This window comes from Eriocheir sinensis, chromosome 15 (assembly GCF_024679095.1).
Source record: "Eriocheir sinensis breed Jianghai 21 chromosome 15, ASM2467909v1, whole genome shotgun sequence".
In the NCBI taxonomy this organism is placed as follows: Eukaryota; Metazoa; Arthropoda; class Malacostraca; order Decapoda; family Varunidae; genus Eriocheir; species Eriocheir sinensis.
The window spans coordinates 75,888-92,500 of NC_066523.1; the positions used below are offsets into that span (position 1 = coordinate 75,888).

General features: G+C 47.6%; 1 protein-coding gene and 1 long non-coding RNA gene across 2 annotated transcripts in view; both read right to left on the reverse strand.

Moving 5' to 3' along the window:
- Positions 1-3,902, reverse strand: part of LOC126998731 (uncharacterized) — a 31,706-nt gene extending 27,804 nt beyond the window's left edge. Inside the window, exons 1-2 of the long non-coding RNA XR_007752975.1 lie at positions 3,263-3,902; positions 1,698-1,898 (exon numbers count right to left, since the gene is read on the reverse strand). This is a non-coding gene — a long non-coding RNA (uncharacterized LOC126998731). The remainder of the gene's footprint in view (positions 1-1,697; positions 1,899-3,262) is intronic.
- An 870-nt stretch (positions 3,903-4,772) lies between these two features.
- Positions 4,773-16,613, reverse strand: part of LOC126998730 (homeotic protein empty spiracles-like) — a 59,685-nt gene continuing 47,844 nt past the window's right edge. The window contains exon 3 of the mRNA XM_050860718.1: positions 4,773-6,794. Coding sequence (XP_050716675.1) covers positions 6,546-6,794 — 249 coding nt within the window. The 3' untranslated portion in view covers positions 4,773-6,545. The remainder of the gene's footprint in view (positions 6,795-16,613) is intronic.

Here is a 16,613-nt window from a genome sequence, read left to right on the forward strand (position 1 = left end):
CTTCCACTCCCCTCCATTCCTTCTAATCTTCCTCCAGTCACTCACATCCTTCACCAGTCCCTTCTATTCTCCCCCAGTCCCTCTTGCTATCCTCCCCTTCCCTTTCATCCCCCAGTTCCTGTAATCCACGCATACATACTGCACAGCGCACCGTCCCCTTCCTTCCTTCTATCGCTCCCTCGCTCACTCGCTTCCTCATCCCTGGTCCCATGAAACGCGCTTAACAATTTTCAGGTTAGGACGAGCAGCGCATCACAAAGCCCCGCCTCACGCAGAACAAAACGCTCATCCGGCTACACAAGGTCCGTCCTCTCATCCTGCTGCTGCCCCCGTCATCACGCCGCGAAATTAGAAAGCCTTTACGGACGGGATGACAGCTGATGGCAGGCGAAATTAAGTGTAATGCTCCATGCAAATTTCTGAATTGCTCCTTGACAAAAAACTACCGACGGGATTATGGCAGCGCGATGGAATTGAATATGATGATAGAGTGGGGAGGGACTGGTGGGCGGGCGGGTGGGTGAGGTGAGTGAGGTGGGTGGAGGATGAATGGTAGTGATAGTAGTAGAAGTAGTAGTAGTAGTAGTAGTAGTAGTAGTAGTAGTAGTAGAGGTAGTAGTAGTAAAGCCTTCCCCCCCACACAAACCTCCCCCCTACACATACTCAACTCCGCCCCCTTACACACACACACACACACACACACACACACACACACATAAACAGCAAGGGTGCAAAATAAAGACATAACCTGCCTCCCTGCTTTCTTGCCTCCCTTTCTTTCTTTCTCTCTCCCTTCCCTTCCTTCATCATTCCCCCTTCTGCCACACACATAACCTGCCTTGCTTCCCTTTCTCTTCCTCTCCCTTCCCTGCCTTCCTTATCCCCTCCCTTGCCACACACACTAATGAGGACATCACACGAGGTCACCAAGACAGCGCCCCTCCGTGCTATAATTCTACACCCTAAAATTAGAAGCTTAAACGTGCTCTCATGTTCTTCCTTATTGCTTACGTCCGCTAATAACGCGAAGAGGGGAGAGAGAGAGAGAGAGAGAGAGAGAGAGAGAGAGAGAGAGAGAGAGAGAGAGAGAGAGAGAGAGAGAGAGAAAAGAAGGAAGGAAGGAAAAGAAGGAAGGAAGGAAGGAAGGGTGAGGTAAGGAGAGGTGATGTGGGAGGAGAAAGCAACCTAGCGTGTGAGGGAATGGCTGAAGGAATTGAAGGAATAAATATAAAGAAGGAAGGAGGGAAGGAAGGAAGGAAGGAAGGGGGAGAGAAGTGGGAGAGGCGGAAGGAGTGGAAAAGAGGGGTGGGGGTTGGGAAGGGAGAGAGGAGTGGAAGAGAGGAGGCAGAGCAGGGGATGAGGGAGGAGGGACGGAAGGGAGAGAGGAGTGGAAGAGAGGAGGCAGATCAGGGGATGAGGGAGGAGGGACGGAAGGGAGAGAGGAGTGGAAGAGGGGAGGGGGTAGCTAGGCTGAGGAGGGGGATGAGGGAGAAGGGACGGAAGGGAGGGAGGAGTGGAAGAGGGGAGGGGGAAGCTAGGTCGAGGAGGGGGATGAGGGAGTAAGGAAAAAAGGGAGAGAGAAGCGAAGGAGGGACTTTTTCTCTTCTTGTTTTTGTTTTTTGCACTTCTCTTTACTTCCCTTGCTTTAAAAAACAAAAACAAAAAGCATATCGTCAGTGAACTACCAAACGTCTTACCTATCAATGGGCGACGAAGACCCAGGAGCAGCGCGGCGCCTTGAGGGGAATGGACAGGCGGGCGGGCACGAGGCGAGGTGGAGGCCAGGGCAGGGCAGGCACTCAGGTTATGGCAGCCGTGGAGATTCCTGGGGTGGCGGGCAGCGTGGGGTGGGTTGATGCTCGTCTCTGGGTTCCGCCTCTCAGCTTCTCCGTCTTCGCCTGCTTTAGGGAACTGACTTGTAGTAATAACATTATAGTATGACTACAGCTAAAATCCACTAGTATGACCCTTCGGCCAAGAGATTGTTCAGATTAAAAGTTTTACCACATCAATATAAGGGAGGAATGCATCAATATCATGAGTTTGAGAATTAGTAAAGTGCTTTGTAGGCTAATTTAACTTCCTCGTGAACTTCAACTTATATTCTTTTTTCCTGAGATCCGCCACACTTTTTAGACTAACTTGAATTACTTGTGAACTGCAACTCATATTCAAACACCGCGTGCATGATGCGAATTCACAACCATAGCAGTACAACATTGGTTAACTGTTCTCTCTCTCTCTCTCTCTCTCTCTCTCTCTCTCTCTCTCTCTCTCTCTCTCTCTCTCTCTCTCTCTCTCTCTCTCTCTATCTATCTATTTATCAATCTATTCATAAGTATGTTTAAAGACTATACATAATCTAGGAACAAGTAACACTCTTAAGTGCATTTCATTCCCCCAAACTTAAATGAGGTTAATAGAATCTACCTAGTTTCTTATGCCTATCTATCTATCTATCAATTTATGTCTCTCTGTCTGGCTGTCTATCTACCTATCTTTATCTACCTCCCTACATAGACGGTGAGGTTTTGTACAATAACTCAAGGTCTGTCGGTTGAGTCCTCTGACGTCGCTCGACCCCTTTTGAGCTTCATATCTGCGTACTGTACAGACTGCTACTTCCTGCTCTCCTGCCCTTCCTTATTCAGTGTTTTATACGGAGCCACTTCTACTTGCTTCCACGATTACGCCAAGCACCAGACTAGTTCATCGCTTCCTCACCCTTATCAATGACGTGTTTGACGATCTTGTTATAATATTCATGCAACACACACACACACACACACACACACACATGATCAGTTTCTCCTCCGTTTCCTCCTCCTCCTCCTCATTATTTGGTTGTTTCCAGTATTCGTAATGACTCTTTACCTGACTTGCTTCTCTCCTCCTTATTTGTAGGCAATCAGAGATATTTACGTACAAGGTGACGCCGAGTCTTGCAGGTGTATTATATTAAAGCGAGTCCCTGTCCAATAATGAGGGGAAAAAAGGATGCGACCCTGAAGGTTTTGTGCCGGGGTGACGCCTGACAGGATTATTAATGGCGCTGGGGGTGGGGTGGAAAAAAGAGAGAGAGAGAGAGAGAGAGAGAGAGAGAGAGAGAGAGAGAGAGAGAGAGAGAGAGAGAGAGAGAGAGAGAGAGAGACGGTTACGATACTTTTTGACTTTCCACCAAAAGTTTCCAAGAGTGTAATTGAATTGCTACTAATCACATTCCTCTAAATCAAGGACAAACTTACCCGTATGACACACTTACCGCAGACACCTGTGGTGGCCCATGGCCTCTGGTGACGCAGTTCCGCGCCACGAACAGCGTTGTTAGAGTGGGAGGCGGTTCGTGCATCTTGCTCCCTCTCTCTGGGCCATTCCCAGCAAACAGTGGCGGCAGGGAGAGATACAGACCCCCGCCCACAAGGAACACTTGCAGGATACTGTTAAGCTATATTTGGTTCGTTCGTTCTGTGCAACCTTTGCCCAGTCATTGGTAACCCAGTGTTGAGGGGCAGGGGTTGGTGTGAGTCAGGGTGTGTCCACACGCCGGTGGGCCCTTGCTCTTCACCTCTGGGGCCCCCTGCTGCTCCGAGATCCCCTACAGTTTGGCCTGGGGCCGCAGGGCACCCAGTTACCGTGTGTGGCCACAAGGAGGCACTGTAGGGGTCTTGGTGATGGAGAGGCTGTGTGCTGGCGGGAGAGACGACCCGGAGGCCGCCTCTCTTCGCACGAGGCGAGCCAGCGGCGGCGGCGGCAGCTGAAAGCGAGAAGGGCAAGCCAGGCAAGCGTCTTGACACTTACATCTGCTACCACCCGAGGCGCGTCACATCACCCTGTGTGAACACACACACACACACACACCAGGTAAAGGGAACAATGAATATAAACACGTACATTCATTACTTATTTACAAACAAACTTTACATTTTTTACAATGCCAAAGGTTTCTTGGCTCGTACAGATTGAACGAAAAAGTCGCGTCAAACACAGCATTTGGTGCCTCTGTGTCTGCTAGGCTATGGATCATGGAAGAGGAGGAGGAGGAGGAGGAGGAGGATGGCAAAGAGTACAAGAAGGGAGAATATGAGGACGAGGAAAGCAATATTTTGTCTCTATCTTTCTCTGCCTCAGCGGCCATTCTCTTCTACAAGACAGAGGAGAGGACGAGAACGAGGGAAAGAACAGACCAATCCTCTCACTGGACCTCGGCTCGCTGGGCCTTCCTTCCTCCCCTTCCTCCCTCACAGACCCTTACACACACAACATAAGGACGTGGTTTTCTGTCACACACACACACACACACACACACACACACACACACACACACTTCTCCTCTTCCTCCTCTTCCTTCTCCTTTCTTTTCCTCTTCTTCTTCCTCCTGTTTGTCCTTCAATTTCCTCCTCCTCTTTCTTCTCCTTCCATTTCCTCCTCCTCCTCCTCCATCTCCTTCACTTCCCTTCCCCTCTTTCTTCTCCTTCCATCTCCTCCTCTTCCTCTTTCTTCCCCCACCCTCACGTCCCCTTCCGCCGTCCTCTTAAACACATAATATTACAAGAGACTTAGAATCAACGGTAATTAATTTCGCTGCTAATAGGCGGTCGAGGCGGCGGCGCAGACCCTCATTGGCGCTGACAGGTCCCGCTAATTCATCCGCGCTAATCGTCTTAATAACATAATCAGTGGATGTACGAAAAGAACATCAACAACAATAACATCACAGTGAAAAGTTATGGTAATAGTTGCCTTAGAGCGAAAGTTGAAAGGGAGTGTTAGTATTTTCTCTCTCTCTCTCTCTCTCTCTCTCTCTCTCTCTCTCTCTCTCTCTCTCTCTCTCTCTCTCTCTCTCTCTCTCTCTCTCTCTCTCTCTCTCTCTCTCTCTCTCTCTCTCTCTCTCTCTCTCTCTCTCTCTCAGGATAACATTCAGTAATTACAAACTTCAAAAAGGGGGAGATTTATTTATTTATTTACTTCTCTCTTTCTTTCTTTCTCTCTCACTTAAAACAATTATTAGGGTCATGCACATCGAAGCCGCTAAATATACCTATGTACAGTGTTGGGTTAGGCGCCGAGTCCGGAGGAGGAGGAGGAAGAGAGAGAGAGGAAGAGGAAGGAGAGAGAGGAAACACGATGAGGGAGACCAATGTTACTTCCTTCCTTCCTTCCTTCCTTCCTTCCTTCCTCCTAGAATCAAATTACAGGCTTCACGGCGAGTACTGAAGGAAGGAAGGGAGGGGAGGGAGGGAGGAAGGAAGGGAGGGAGGAAGGGAGGGAAGGCAAGGTGTGTGGAAGGGGGAGAGTTATATTCCTTCCTTCCTTCCTTTCCCTTTTCTCTTCTTTCCTTGCTTCCTTCCTTCCTTCTTTCCTTCCTCCTTTTCTTCACTTACTCGTTCCTTGCTTTCATCTTTTATTTCTTCTTTCCTTTCCTTCCTTTTTAATTTTCCTTCCTTTCTTCCTTCTTTCTTGATTGATCTCTTCCTTTTTCTTCTTTCCTTCCTCCCTCTTCCATATTCCTTCCTTCCTTCTCTATTCCTTCTTTCTTTAGTCCGTTTCTTCTTTATAAGCTAGGGGTATATATATAAGTAAGTGTTTCTTATTGCAGTCACTATGTACAGCTCTCTTTTTCTGTGTTAAGTGAAGAGACAGAGCAGCTAGACACATACACGTACACTCTCTTCTCTCTCCCTGATTAAATGCTTTATTCTATGGGACTTCCGTTTCTTATGCTAATACAGAGATGATTCGATCCCATTTACTGTGTGTGTTTATATTTGTGTCTCTTTTTAGTTACTCTCTAACCTATTTCTTTTATTGTTCATGTACATTCGTTTCTTTCACCATGAGGTTTAGTTCAACACAATAAAACTCGATCTCAATGTATGTGAGTGAGTGTGTGTGTGTGTGTGTGTGTGTGTGTGTGTGTGTGTGTGTGTGTGTGTGTGTGTGTTCGAAGCTCATTCTTCCTCTTCCTTCACTGTGTTCTTTGTTTTACATTCACTCTTCTTACAATTGCATACAGTTCTACACATTGAAAATTCGTCCTCCTGTTTGGTGCGCATCAACGTGTGTTGCCTCCAAGTTCACGGTCTTCCCTTTGCACTCTTTCCATGCTCGCCTTTTCTCACTACGAGCCGCAGATTTCCGTTTTTTCCTCACGGTGGACTGTTCTACACTTTGACAACTCAACCCCCTGTTTGGTATGCCTCCAAGTTCACGGCCTTCCCTTTTTCACTCTTTTCACACTCGATTTTTTCACGACGAGCCACACTTTGCCGTTTTCTCCTCTACACACGCGTCGCTGCACGGACAGACAGTTGTAGGAGGTGCCCTGATGCAGCACACTCCCCACTCACCGACTCACTGCCTACTGACGTGCCCCAGTGTACGTAGACTCGCGGTAGACTTAAACAGCTTCAAGACAGCCAGTGCGAGGCGGGTTGATGCGTGACAAGCTGGCATCGGGGTGACTTTCCAAGCAGCCAGGTCACCCACTCAGGTCAGGTCAGGTCATGCCACAGCGCCGGGAGCAAGGATCATCCCACGGGGTCATCCTAGGTCTGCGCGCTGCCCTCCTGCCCGCGTGGGTCACACTCGTCGTCACTCATCACGTCGTCCTCGTCGTACTCGATCATGGAGAGGTCGTCCTTGTCCTCCTGCTTGGCGGAGTCGTTCTTGGTGTCGCCCTCCTGGTCCTCCCTGCCGCCGCCGCCCTCCTTCTTGGCGCCGCCGCCGGACTGCTGCTCCTCCTCCTGCTGCACCCGCTTGTGTTTGGTCCGCCGGTTCTGGAACCAAACCTTCACCTGCAAGACACAAGACACGCGCCGTTAGTACCTAAAAGTGCACGGAGTCAATGCAATATGCTATTATTTCAGTTACAAAAAAGTGCCCCCTTTGAAGTAGGGGATCAAATGGCCTAAACTCTTTTCCCCTCCCTCAGGTTGTCGATAAAAATGACACTTCGGTAAGGTTAAGAATAGGAGAAAGACCAAAAGCTAAATATAAAGAAAACCGAGTAAAAGTGTCTGCAATACGCTATTCCTGTAGTTATAAAAAGATGCCCCTTGGAAATAGAGGATCGAACAGCCTAAAACTCTCTTCCCTTCCCTCAGGTTCCTTCCGCAAGCTACACAGCAGACGTTCACAGGCGCCCACATATTCCAGCGGTCGTGTGTGGCGACGGCGCACAGACACATACACGCGGGTGGTCCCAAACAAGGTCCCAGACATCAAATGGCCCTCAAAGTTTTCCTGCTTCCACGCATATCCGCCGCCGCCTCACCACTAGAACATGTCCGTCTGTCTGTCGCTTTGCCCTTCCGCTCGCCTTTCCTGTTTCTCCTCACCTCGTAACTCTCCCTTTCCCATGCCTAGTTTATCGTTCTTTGTACCACTGCCTCGTCGCCCGCCGCTTCGTGTCTTCCCCGCCTCATCCATCGTTCTCTCTTTGCCTCACCCAAACGTCTTTCCCTCCTTTCTCTCCGCGGCCCGCAGAATCAAGGCACTCGGCGTTTAATAAGAATCCAGATGACTGAGGCTCGACCACCGGAAGGACACAGTTACTCCCTGAAGTGCTTTTCCTTTCTCTCCGTGGCTCGCGGAAACAAGGCACTCAGGCTGTTAATAAGAATTCACAAGACAGAAGTAGCCACCGGAAAGACATGTTACTCCTCAAGTGCTGATGAGTCGTGCGTCCCCCATAGTAAAAGTCAGTCTGTGTCTGTCCGGAGGTACTTCTTCTTGGACGCCTTGTTGCTTGCCTCATCATCTGTCTCGCCTCTTTATCCTCCAGCAGCAGATTTTTCTTAGTGGGGAAGGCGGGAAGGAGCGTGAAAGTCATGTTAAGTAGTTTTCCGTCTCGCATTTTGCTCTTCACTCAAGCTTCTCGTACTTAGAAGTGATATGCAATCTGTTTCTCTCTCTCTCTCTCTCTCTCTCTCTCTCTCTCTCTCTCTCTCTCTCTCACGCGACACCCACCCACAGCCACACACAATATATCTGCAGTTTCCCTTCCTTCATCCCGAGCGTCTTGTCACGTCGCTGTTCCTCGCTCGTTTTCTCGCCTTCCTCTCCCGGCAATTAACATTACTTCCTGCGTGCCAAGTCTGGTTCTCCCTTCGCTACTCGGTGCACAATATTTTCTTCATCTTTGCCAGTTTTTCCTTTCAGCGTAAACGGAAGAGTAAGGATAAAAAGAAGTGTGTCCCGTGCGTGTGCTGATCCTAAAACATAGAAAGTGTAGGTTATGAAATATTATGAAAAATTTGTTCCTATTGCCAAAGAAAGAAGTGAAAGTATTGGTCAAATCTTGCATTACATAAGTGGACAAAATACTATTTCAGTGTTTAATATCTTTAGACTACATTTATTTCCAACATAAAAACATACATATACAAAGGCATCCAGGTTTATTGTTTTTAGACCACATTCTTCTCGTCTTCTATCATACATTAGCTATACGAGCACGGGGTGGGGGGGGTGGGGGTTGGGGGGGGGAGACAGTCAACACGCACAACCAATAAAAGTGGTATACGTGTTCTTAAAATCTCGCCTTGATGGATGAGGCGAACACTTCCACGTTCTATATTCCCAGCCCACATTTTCCTCTTCCGCTTCACACCCACGTAATGCAGTTTAGCGTCACCGGCCCCGCAGAATAAGATATCACGTGATGCAGCTCTTGGTCCTGGCGCACACACAGCGAACGCGTTATACATTATTCAAGGCTGTTCTTTCTCTTTCCAATTATTAGTCGCTGCTTTCCCCCGCGCAAGCAATTGTCCAGTGGTGACGTTACGTTCAATTTGGGGTGATCAGTCTTATAGAAAAATGTTGAGTTAGGATTGGATGATTTATGAAGAAAAGACCACTCGCTGAAGGGGGAGGAGGAGCTTTGCACACACACACACACACACACACACACACACACACACACACACACACACACACACACACACACTAATTTTGTGCGCACGTCAGCCAGCAAAGCAACATGTCTGTGTCAGGAGATGGACGTGATTGAAATGTCATGTGTTTGGTCTGGCGCGCGGAGAGGAAACTATATTGAGATGAACTGAGGAAGAAGTTAGAAATAGAAGCGTTGTGAATAACTGAATGAACATAAGAGGAAAGACTGGACTGGAATATAAATAAAAATAAAGAATAAAATAATTGTGAATGACTGAGTGAATGTAAGAGGAAAGACTGGGTTGGAATATGGAAAGAAAATACGATCAGGAAACTACCAAGATCTTCAACCAACTCTAAACTTTATCGACTTAGTAAGAGGAGTACCGGGGAGAAGCATAGGCCAAGAAAGAGTCACACATCACGGCAGCCACTATAAATAAAATTCACCTGCTCCACTAACGGGCTGGGACCATCCAAGAGACCCACCACTTACCACCACCATCACCACTATCACAATCATCATCACCAACACCCCCAATGATATCCCATTCTGCAACTATCACTATCACTACCACCAACCATAATCACCACCACCACCAGCACAGTCATCATCATCATTATCATCATCAGGTCGTCGCCGGAAACGATAAATATCAATAATGAATCCACGGAGCCGAACATTCATCAGGTTTTTGGTCAATAGAAAGTGTCCATCATGACAACCAGATGGGCTTAGAAGGGGGGGGGGGGAGAGAGAGAGAGAGAGAGAGAGAGAGAGAGAGAGAGAGAGAGAGAGAGAGAGAGAGAGAGAGAGAGAGAGAGAGAGAGAGAGAGAGAGAGAGAGAGAGAGAGACACGCACACACACACACATACACACTCTGAGTCATATGTATAAATAAGAAGAAAAAAAGAAACTGATATATACATGTTCTTGAGACACATATTTTCCTCCTCCTCTTTCTCCTCCTCCTCCTCATTATCATCGTCAGGGTAATAATGACAATAAAAAAGGCTATCTCTCACACTAACAACCATGTCATAGATCAAAACACCCACTACTCCTACTACTACTCCTACTACTACTACTACTACTACTATCACTGTGAAAGAGAGAAAGGAAGGAGGGAAGAAGGGAGGGAAGGACGAGGAAAGAGAAGGGAAAGAGGCATAAGGGGACGAATGGAGGACAGGAGGGAGGGAGGAAAAGGAGGGAAGGAAGGAAAAAAAGAGAGACTGAGTGAAGGAATAAGGGAGATTTAGTTCTTATATTTGTAATTTTATGTTCCTTTTCCCTTTCCTACACGATTCTTCCTCTTCCTCCTCCTCCTCCTCCTCCTCCTCCTCCTGCGTGCCCTATTCAGCCTCCCGAGCTGATTAACACGTCAGACTCCCCGCAGCCACCCCGTTATTACTCTCCACCTTGATACACCAACGACTCCAGCTTTTTATTTCTTTATTTTTTTTCATTTTTTTATTTATTTCTGTGGTGGATGGTGGATGGTGGTGGGGTGGGTGGGGGGAGGGGGGAGGGTATGTGTGTGTGTGTGTGTGGTGGGGGAGGGGTTGTGTGTGTGTGTGTGTGTGTGTGTGTGTGTGTGTGTGTCTGTGTGTGTGTGTGTGTTTGTGTGTGTGATGTTCTGAGTGTCAAAAGTGTCTTGTCCTGTTGCCGCAACACACACACACACACACACACACACACACACACACACACACACACACACACACACTTCGATAGCTCAGTGGTTAAACCTCTGCGTTGCCAGGCTTCACGGCCTGGCAGGGGAAAGTTCCAGCCCTTCTCATGTTGGGGTTTTTCCGCTGACAAGGGGTGGTTACTATCCCCCTTGAGCAAGTTGGATTGATAAAAGGCATCGTCGAGGCAACCAAACAAGAACCAGCACAGAAAAAAAAAACATTAAACTTCTGCCGTAATACAAAAAGCGGAGGAAACCAGGTCACCCCAAAGATGAGTACAAGAGTTTAGCCAGGAGCAAGTTTGACTATATCGAGAATTAACCAGAAAACCCATCGACAGAAGGCATAGTCGTGGCCAACAAACAAGAACCAGCATTGAAAAAAACCCCACTAGACTTCGGCCATAATAAAAAAGAGAGAGAGCAGCCGGGTCATCTTAAAGAATAGTATAAGAGTTTAGCCAGGAGGAAGTTTGTCTATATCGAGAATTAACCAGAAAACCCACAGACAGAAGGCACAGTCGTGGCCAACAATTCAAAACCCTGAACATAACCACCCCACATTAAACTCCATTCATACAAAAAAAGAGAAAAAAGCAGGTCATCTTAAAAAAGTCTAAGAGTTAAGGCAGAATCAAGTTTGTTTATATCGTGGATTAACCCTCATTACGACTAATTAACTGCCTGGGGCCTCGGGTTGATTAAGCTGTCTTGTTCTAACTCAGCGGGGCACCGAAATGTTGTTATTAAGCCGACAGTGTGGTGGCGAGGTCCTGGCTGGTCTTGAGGGGACGAGAGGGAAGGAGGAAGCGAGGGAGGGAAGGCAAGGTGAGGGAGGAGGAAGGAGGGAGTGGGGTGTGGTGGAAGAGGGAAGGAGAGGTGAGGAAGGAAGAAGGAAGGAGAGTGTGTTATTGTGGCGAGGTCTTCGTTGGTTTTGAGGGGACGAGGAGGAGGAGGAAGGGAAGGACTCTAATGAAGGCTTGAACTCTAAATCTGACTAGCTTAGGTTGCCTTTCTTATGCTATATGGTGAGGTGTGTGTGTGTGTCTGTCTGTCTGTCTGTCTGTCTGTCTGTCTGTCTGTCTGTCTCTCTCTCTCGCCGGAGCTCTTTAGGGCCATTCCGTCTAGCAGGTTATTATGCCATGTAATTATAGGCGAGGGGTCGGCTATCAGGACGCCGAGGCCTTAATACCATCCCACGTCGGCGAGGAAATGTTGTAGTGCGGTGGAAAGGACGGCGGAAGCTCCATCACGGTGCTCTTAGGGCTTAATCACGACGGGCTCCTCCGCTCTTAGGGCCATATTTTAAAACATTTCTGCACCCAAGAACACGTAATTTACTAGTCTTTCGTGGGAGTTTAGGGCCTTTCCAGGGGTACTTTTATGACCCTGGTGGTAGTCTGAGCCTTCTTCTGTACCGTGAACCTAAAAGAACACTCATTAGAACTCGATTAACCTCCTTTTTGGCATTTGGATATAGTTGGTGTGAGGGGCGGGAGCATTTGACAATACCAACAGGCCCGCAGCGGACGTCGGGGTCGGTATTCCCAGACGCTTCTTCCTCTCACATCAGCCATTTCTTAAGTCCAAATCGGAGAGCAATCGGGTTCTCATAAGTGTCTTCTTGAGTTCAAGGCACAGAAGAAGCGTCGTACTACCACTAGTCACGAAACTAACCCTGGAAATGCCCCAAACTCATACGAAAGTCTTGTTAAATATGTGTGCTTGGGCTCTGAAATGTTTAAGAAAATGTCCATTCACCGTCTCTGCGTCTCAGTTCGCCTGTTTGAAAAGCCTCTCGTAGAAGTTTCTGGGATTTCAATGGACTGTTTTGTGTTTTCCCAGTGATAGTTCTACCCGATTTCTGAGTCTTGAACAGAAAAAGTACGCCAAGAAATCCCGGTTAATCTTCTCTGTGGCCTTGGGAAATAGTCGTAATAGGAGTCTGATACGTTTAACAATACCTAAAAAATCGGCGCCTAAGCACACATATTTGACTAGACTTTCGTAGGAGTTTGGGGCATTTCCATGGGTAGTATGATGACCTTGGTGACAGTTTGACCCTTCCTCTGTACCTTGGACCTCAAAAAACACTCTTGAGGACCCGATTGATCTCCTTTTTGGCCTTTAACCCGTCCGCTGCGATTGGCACTGATTTGGCCTTTCCTGGTAGCCTGGTAACATATAGTCCCAGGTCTTTATCTGCCTCTGTGGTGGATAGTGGAGTGTTTCCCATGTGGTATTGGTGTGCTGGATATCCCCTCCCATGGTGCAGAACTCTACATTTTTCTTCATTGAATTGTAACAGACACTTTTTGCTCCATTCCAGTAGCTTGGTGAGGTCTAACTGTGGGAAATTCGCATTCAAGGGGTTAAATACATATGGTCTACAGGAGGGCCCCGGTTTTCTTCCCTTACTCTCCCGCCAACACAACAGTTTCCAGCCCAACTAAGAGTCACTTCCCGTCCCAGAAGACAACACGTATTTATGCTGACGGGAAAATAGGCAGTTTGAATAAATAATGAAAATTGATGCATCTTCCCTTTGTTTATGACCTTCCTCTTCCTCCTCCTCCTCCTCCTCCATTGTTTCCTCCTCTTAGTTGTCCTCTCTCTTCCTTCCTTCTTCGGTTCCTCCTCCTCCACCTCCTTCTCTTACACAATTCTCCTTCTCTCTCTTCATCAACTGTACCTTTACCACCATAACACCCTCTCCTCCTCTTCCTGCTCTTTCATTTATACTCTTAAGTCGTCCCCTGCCCTGTTCTCCTATCCTTGAATGGTCGTCATCGTCTTCCTCCTCCTCCTCCTCATCATTTCTCAACACGCCTCACGCACACGCACACGTACACGGGATAGGGACGGACGGACGGACGGGTTGGCGGCGGTGCGTCACGAGTCTGGGGTAATTGCCGGTCACTTCATTAATTGCCGGGTTGATGTTGAATATTACCGCGCGGCGACGCATAAGTCAGGGCCGATGAACACCTCTCTTCCGTGCCGCGCGGGGATAACATGCGCCGCGTAACACAACACCGATGATTAAGCCGTAAACTGTCCCCGCCGCCGACGTGGAGAATTGAAAGAGATAATATTAGATGAAAACATTATCTGGCGCGGCGTGAGCGATGTGGATGTACGGGAAAGCCGGCCGCCTCACTCTATTATGTTCGGTAAATACATCCGCATGATAATGATGAGGGTAAGAACTGAAAGATATAATATTAGATGAAAGCATTAGCCTCACTCTGACCTATGTATACATGTATAAGATTTTTTTTCTACGTTTCGCCTATAGCTGGGGCAGGCTTTCTTGGTGGGTCTGGTGGTCGGTCCCAGCCCGTTATGGCACAGGCAAGTGTTTATAGTGGCTCCATCGCTTGGCTCATGCTGCCCCCTGGAGCTCATTTTTTATCCTCTTTTTAGAGGCAATTTTGAGTCCGGGTTGACAGATGGTCTTCAGGACAGCGTGTGAGTAGTCTTAGGCAACTTGGCGGTGACTGAAAAATTTCCAGCTTGTAGCGGCGGGCGCGATGCGAACCTGCGTCCTCCTGGACGCCGCGCCCGCACGTTAAACACTCAGCCACCGCCTCCCCATAGTGCGGAAACGCTGCCCTACTGCCTCATTATGGACAGAAAATACGTTGTAAGGCTGAAAGTGATCAATAGAAAGAATAAGAATACGTGGTGAGTATAATAAAAACGAAGGTAAAAATTAAAAGATACATATTACACTGAATGAAATCATTATCCTCCTCACGCTGAGCTATGTAGGCGTGCGAGGACTGGCTGGTATTATGCTACATCATTACCTTCGGAAAATAAGTCGTGAGGATAAGGAGGGCAAAAATACGAGTATACGTATAAGATCAAGCTAAATCATTATCTCCTACGCACTGAGCTACGTATGTGTGCTGGAGTTCTCTTTTCCTACATTCTTACGTTCAGGGAATAAGTCGTGAGGATAAGGAGGAGGGGAAAAATACAAGAATACGTATAATATTAAGCTAAATCATTATCCTCCCGGCGCTGAGCTATGTAGGTGCGCGGGAAGGCTGTCACACACGCTACATTACGTCCAGCAAACACGTCGTGAGGCTATGGACGAGGGGAGGGTTCAAGTACATAGTATTACGTTACATAATTACTGGGAAGGACTGAAAGCCTTGGTAATCGAGTAAATCATTATGCTCACGCGGCCCTATGGACGTGTAAGGGAACGCCGAATCACTACTTCATTATGTTGCTAAAATGCGTCGCGGGGCAGAGGAGGAGGGCAAGGATGAGGCGATTACTGGCCCTGTCGCCGCGTAGGTTACAATTACGGGCCGGCGATGGCTGGTCCAGGCTGCTAAGTACACGGTGGGCGCCTTGGGCCGGGCCATCGCGGGGCCGGGCGTGACTGATCCTGGGATGGACTCGTGGTGACGGCCGCGTCCTGCACCGACCCGCCGCTACTCACGGGCGGGAAGTAGTAAGAAAAAGGAGACCCTCAAGATACATGTTTACAGGACCTATTGTTGACGCAAATGTCTCTCTCTACATGTATATCTTTTCAGGCACGTTTCCATATTCTTACTCACGGCTGGAGACCGTAAGAACACGAGAAGCCTGCCCCTCAAGGTATACATGTTTACAGGGCCCAGAGTTGACGTGCATGATGTCTCTACATGTATACTTTTTCAGGCAAGTTTTCGTATTATTAACCCGGTAGCTGCGGGGATCATGTTTCTTAAAGGCGAGAAAAATGAGAAAAAATCATCACTCACGCAAACCATTTCATAATATATATCAACGCATTTGTCATCAGTTTATGCGTCATCTCTTTTTTGGGGTTATATCATGGCAAAAATTTGGCCCCCGTCGCTGGTACACGGTACAGCCACAAATTTGGCCCATCGCTGCTACCGGGTTAATGAGAGAAGACTTTATTCACTGAACTTATATATAATGATAATCGGATTTACCAAACCATATCAACTCACCAAACGTTTTCCTAATGCAGGCCAATCTTTTTTTTTCGTGTTTATTTGATGCCTGGGGCGTTAATGACTGATATAAAGATAATTTGGAGACATTGTTAACGGCTACTCTTAAGTTTTTTGTTTTTTTATTTGATGCAGTTAGTTGTCGTACGAATACCCTGGGCTATGATGAAACTCAGATGTTAATGTTAATATACAATGCAAGGACATTTTTGGAGACATTGTTAATTGCTGCAGTCATACCTTCTATTTTTATTTGATGCAGTAGGTTGTCGTACGAATACCTTGGGGCTATAACAAACTCTCAGCCATAACGTCTTGCCGCTCCCTCTCCCCCCCGCCATTACCTCGTTAAATAGACAGTTTGCAGCGTGTCTATTTACCATTCTGAATATGTCACGGCAGATTACGGGGGTCTACTATTCCCATTAAACTCGCACTGTAATAAAGACGCCGGACGACGACTCACGTAATCACAGGGCGGACGAACATCTGGAACACTGTCACGGAATTCACTTACGCCTCGCTCAGTCCACGATTTACACGTAAGCAACACAGTGTAGCACGAGTTCATATACACAACATTCGGATTACACTTTCCATCTTCTTTATTAGCAACTCCGTGTCCAAGACGATGAGGTGGGAAGGAAGAGGAAGAGGAAGCGGAGGGTGATGATGATGAGGAGGAGGGAGAAGGGGAAGGAGGAGGAGGAATAGGCGAACTGCTGTGCTAAATATACCTTGAAGAAGTCAATGGCTGTATAGATGTTATCGTGGGAATGTTACATGTTCGTGTGTGTGTGTGTGTGTGTGTGTGTGTGTGTGTGTGTGTGTGTGTGTGTGTGAGGTGAAGATGTGTGTCTGTGTAGTAGTAGTAGTAGTAGTAGTAGTCACAGAAGAAGTAGTAGGCTAACAATAAGTGGCAGACATATATACTCAGCAGCAATAATAACACCAGCGGCTTCCCCGACAAACGCCTTCTCACGTTCGGCTTGGCGTGTAATCCGTCTCGGTAATGGACGGTGCATCACG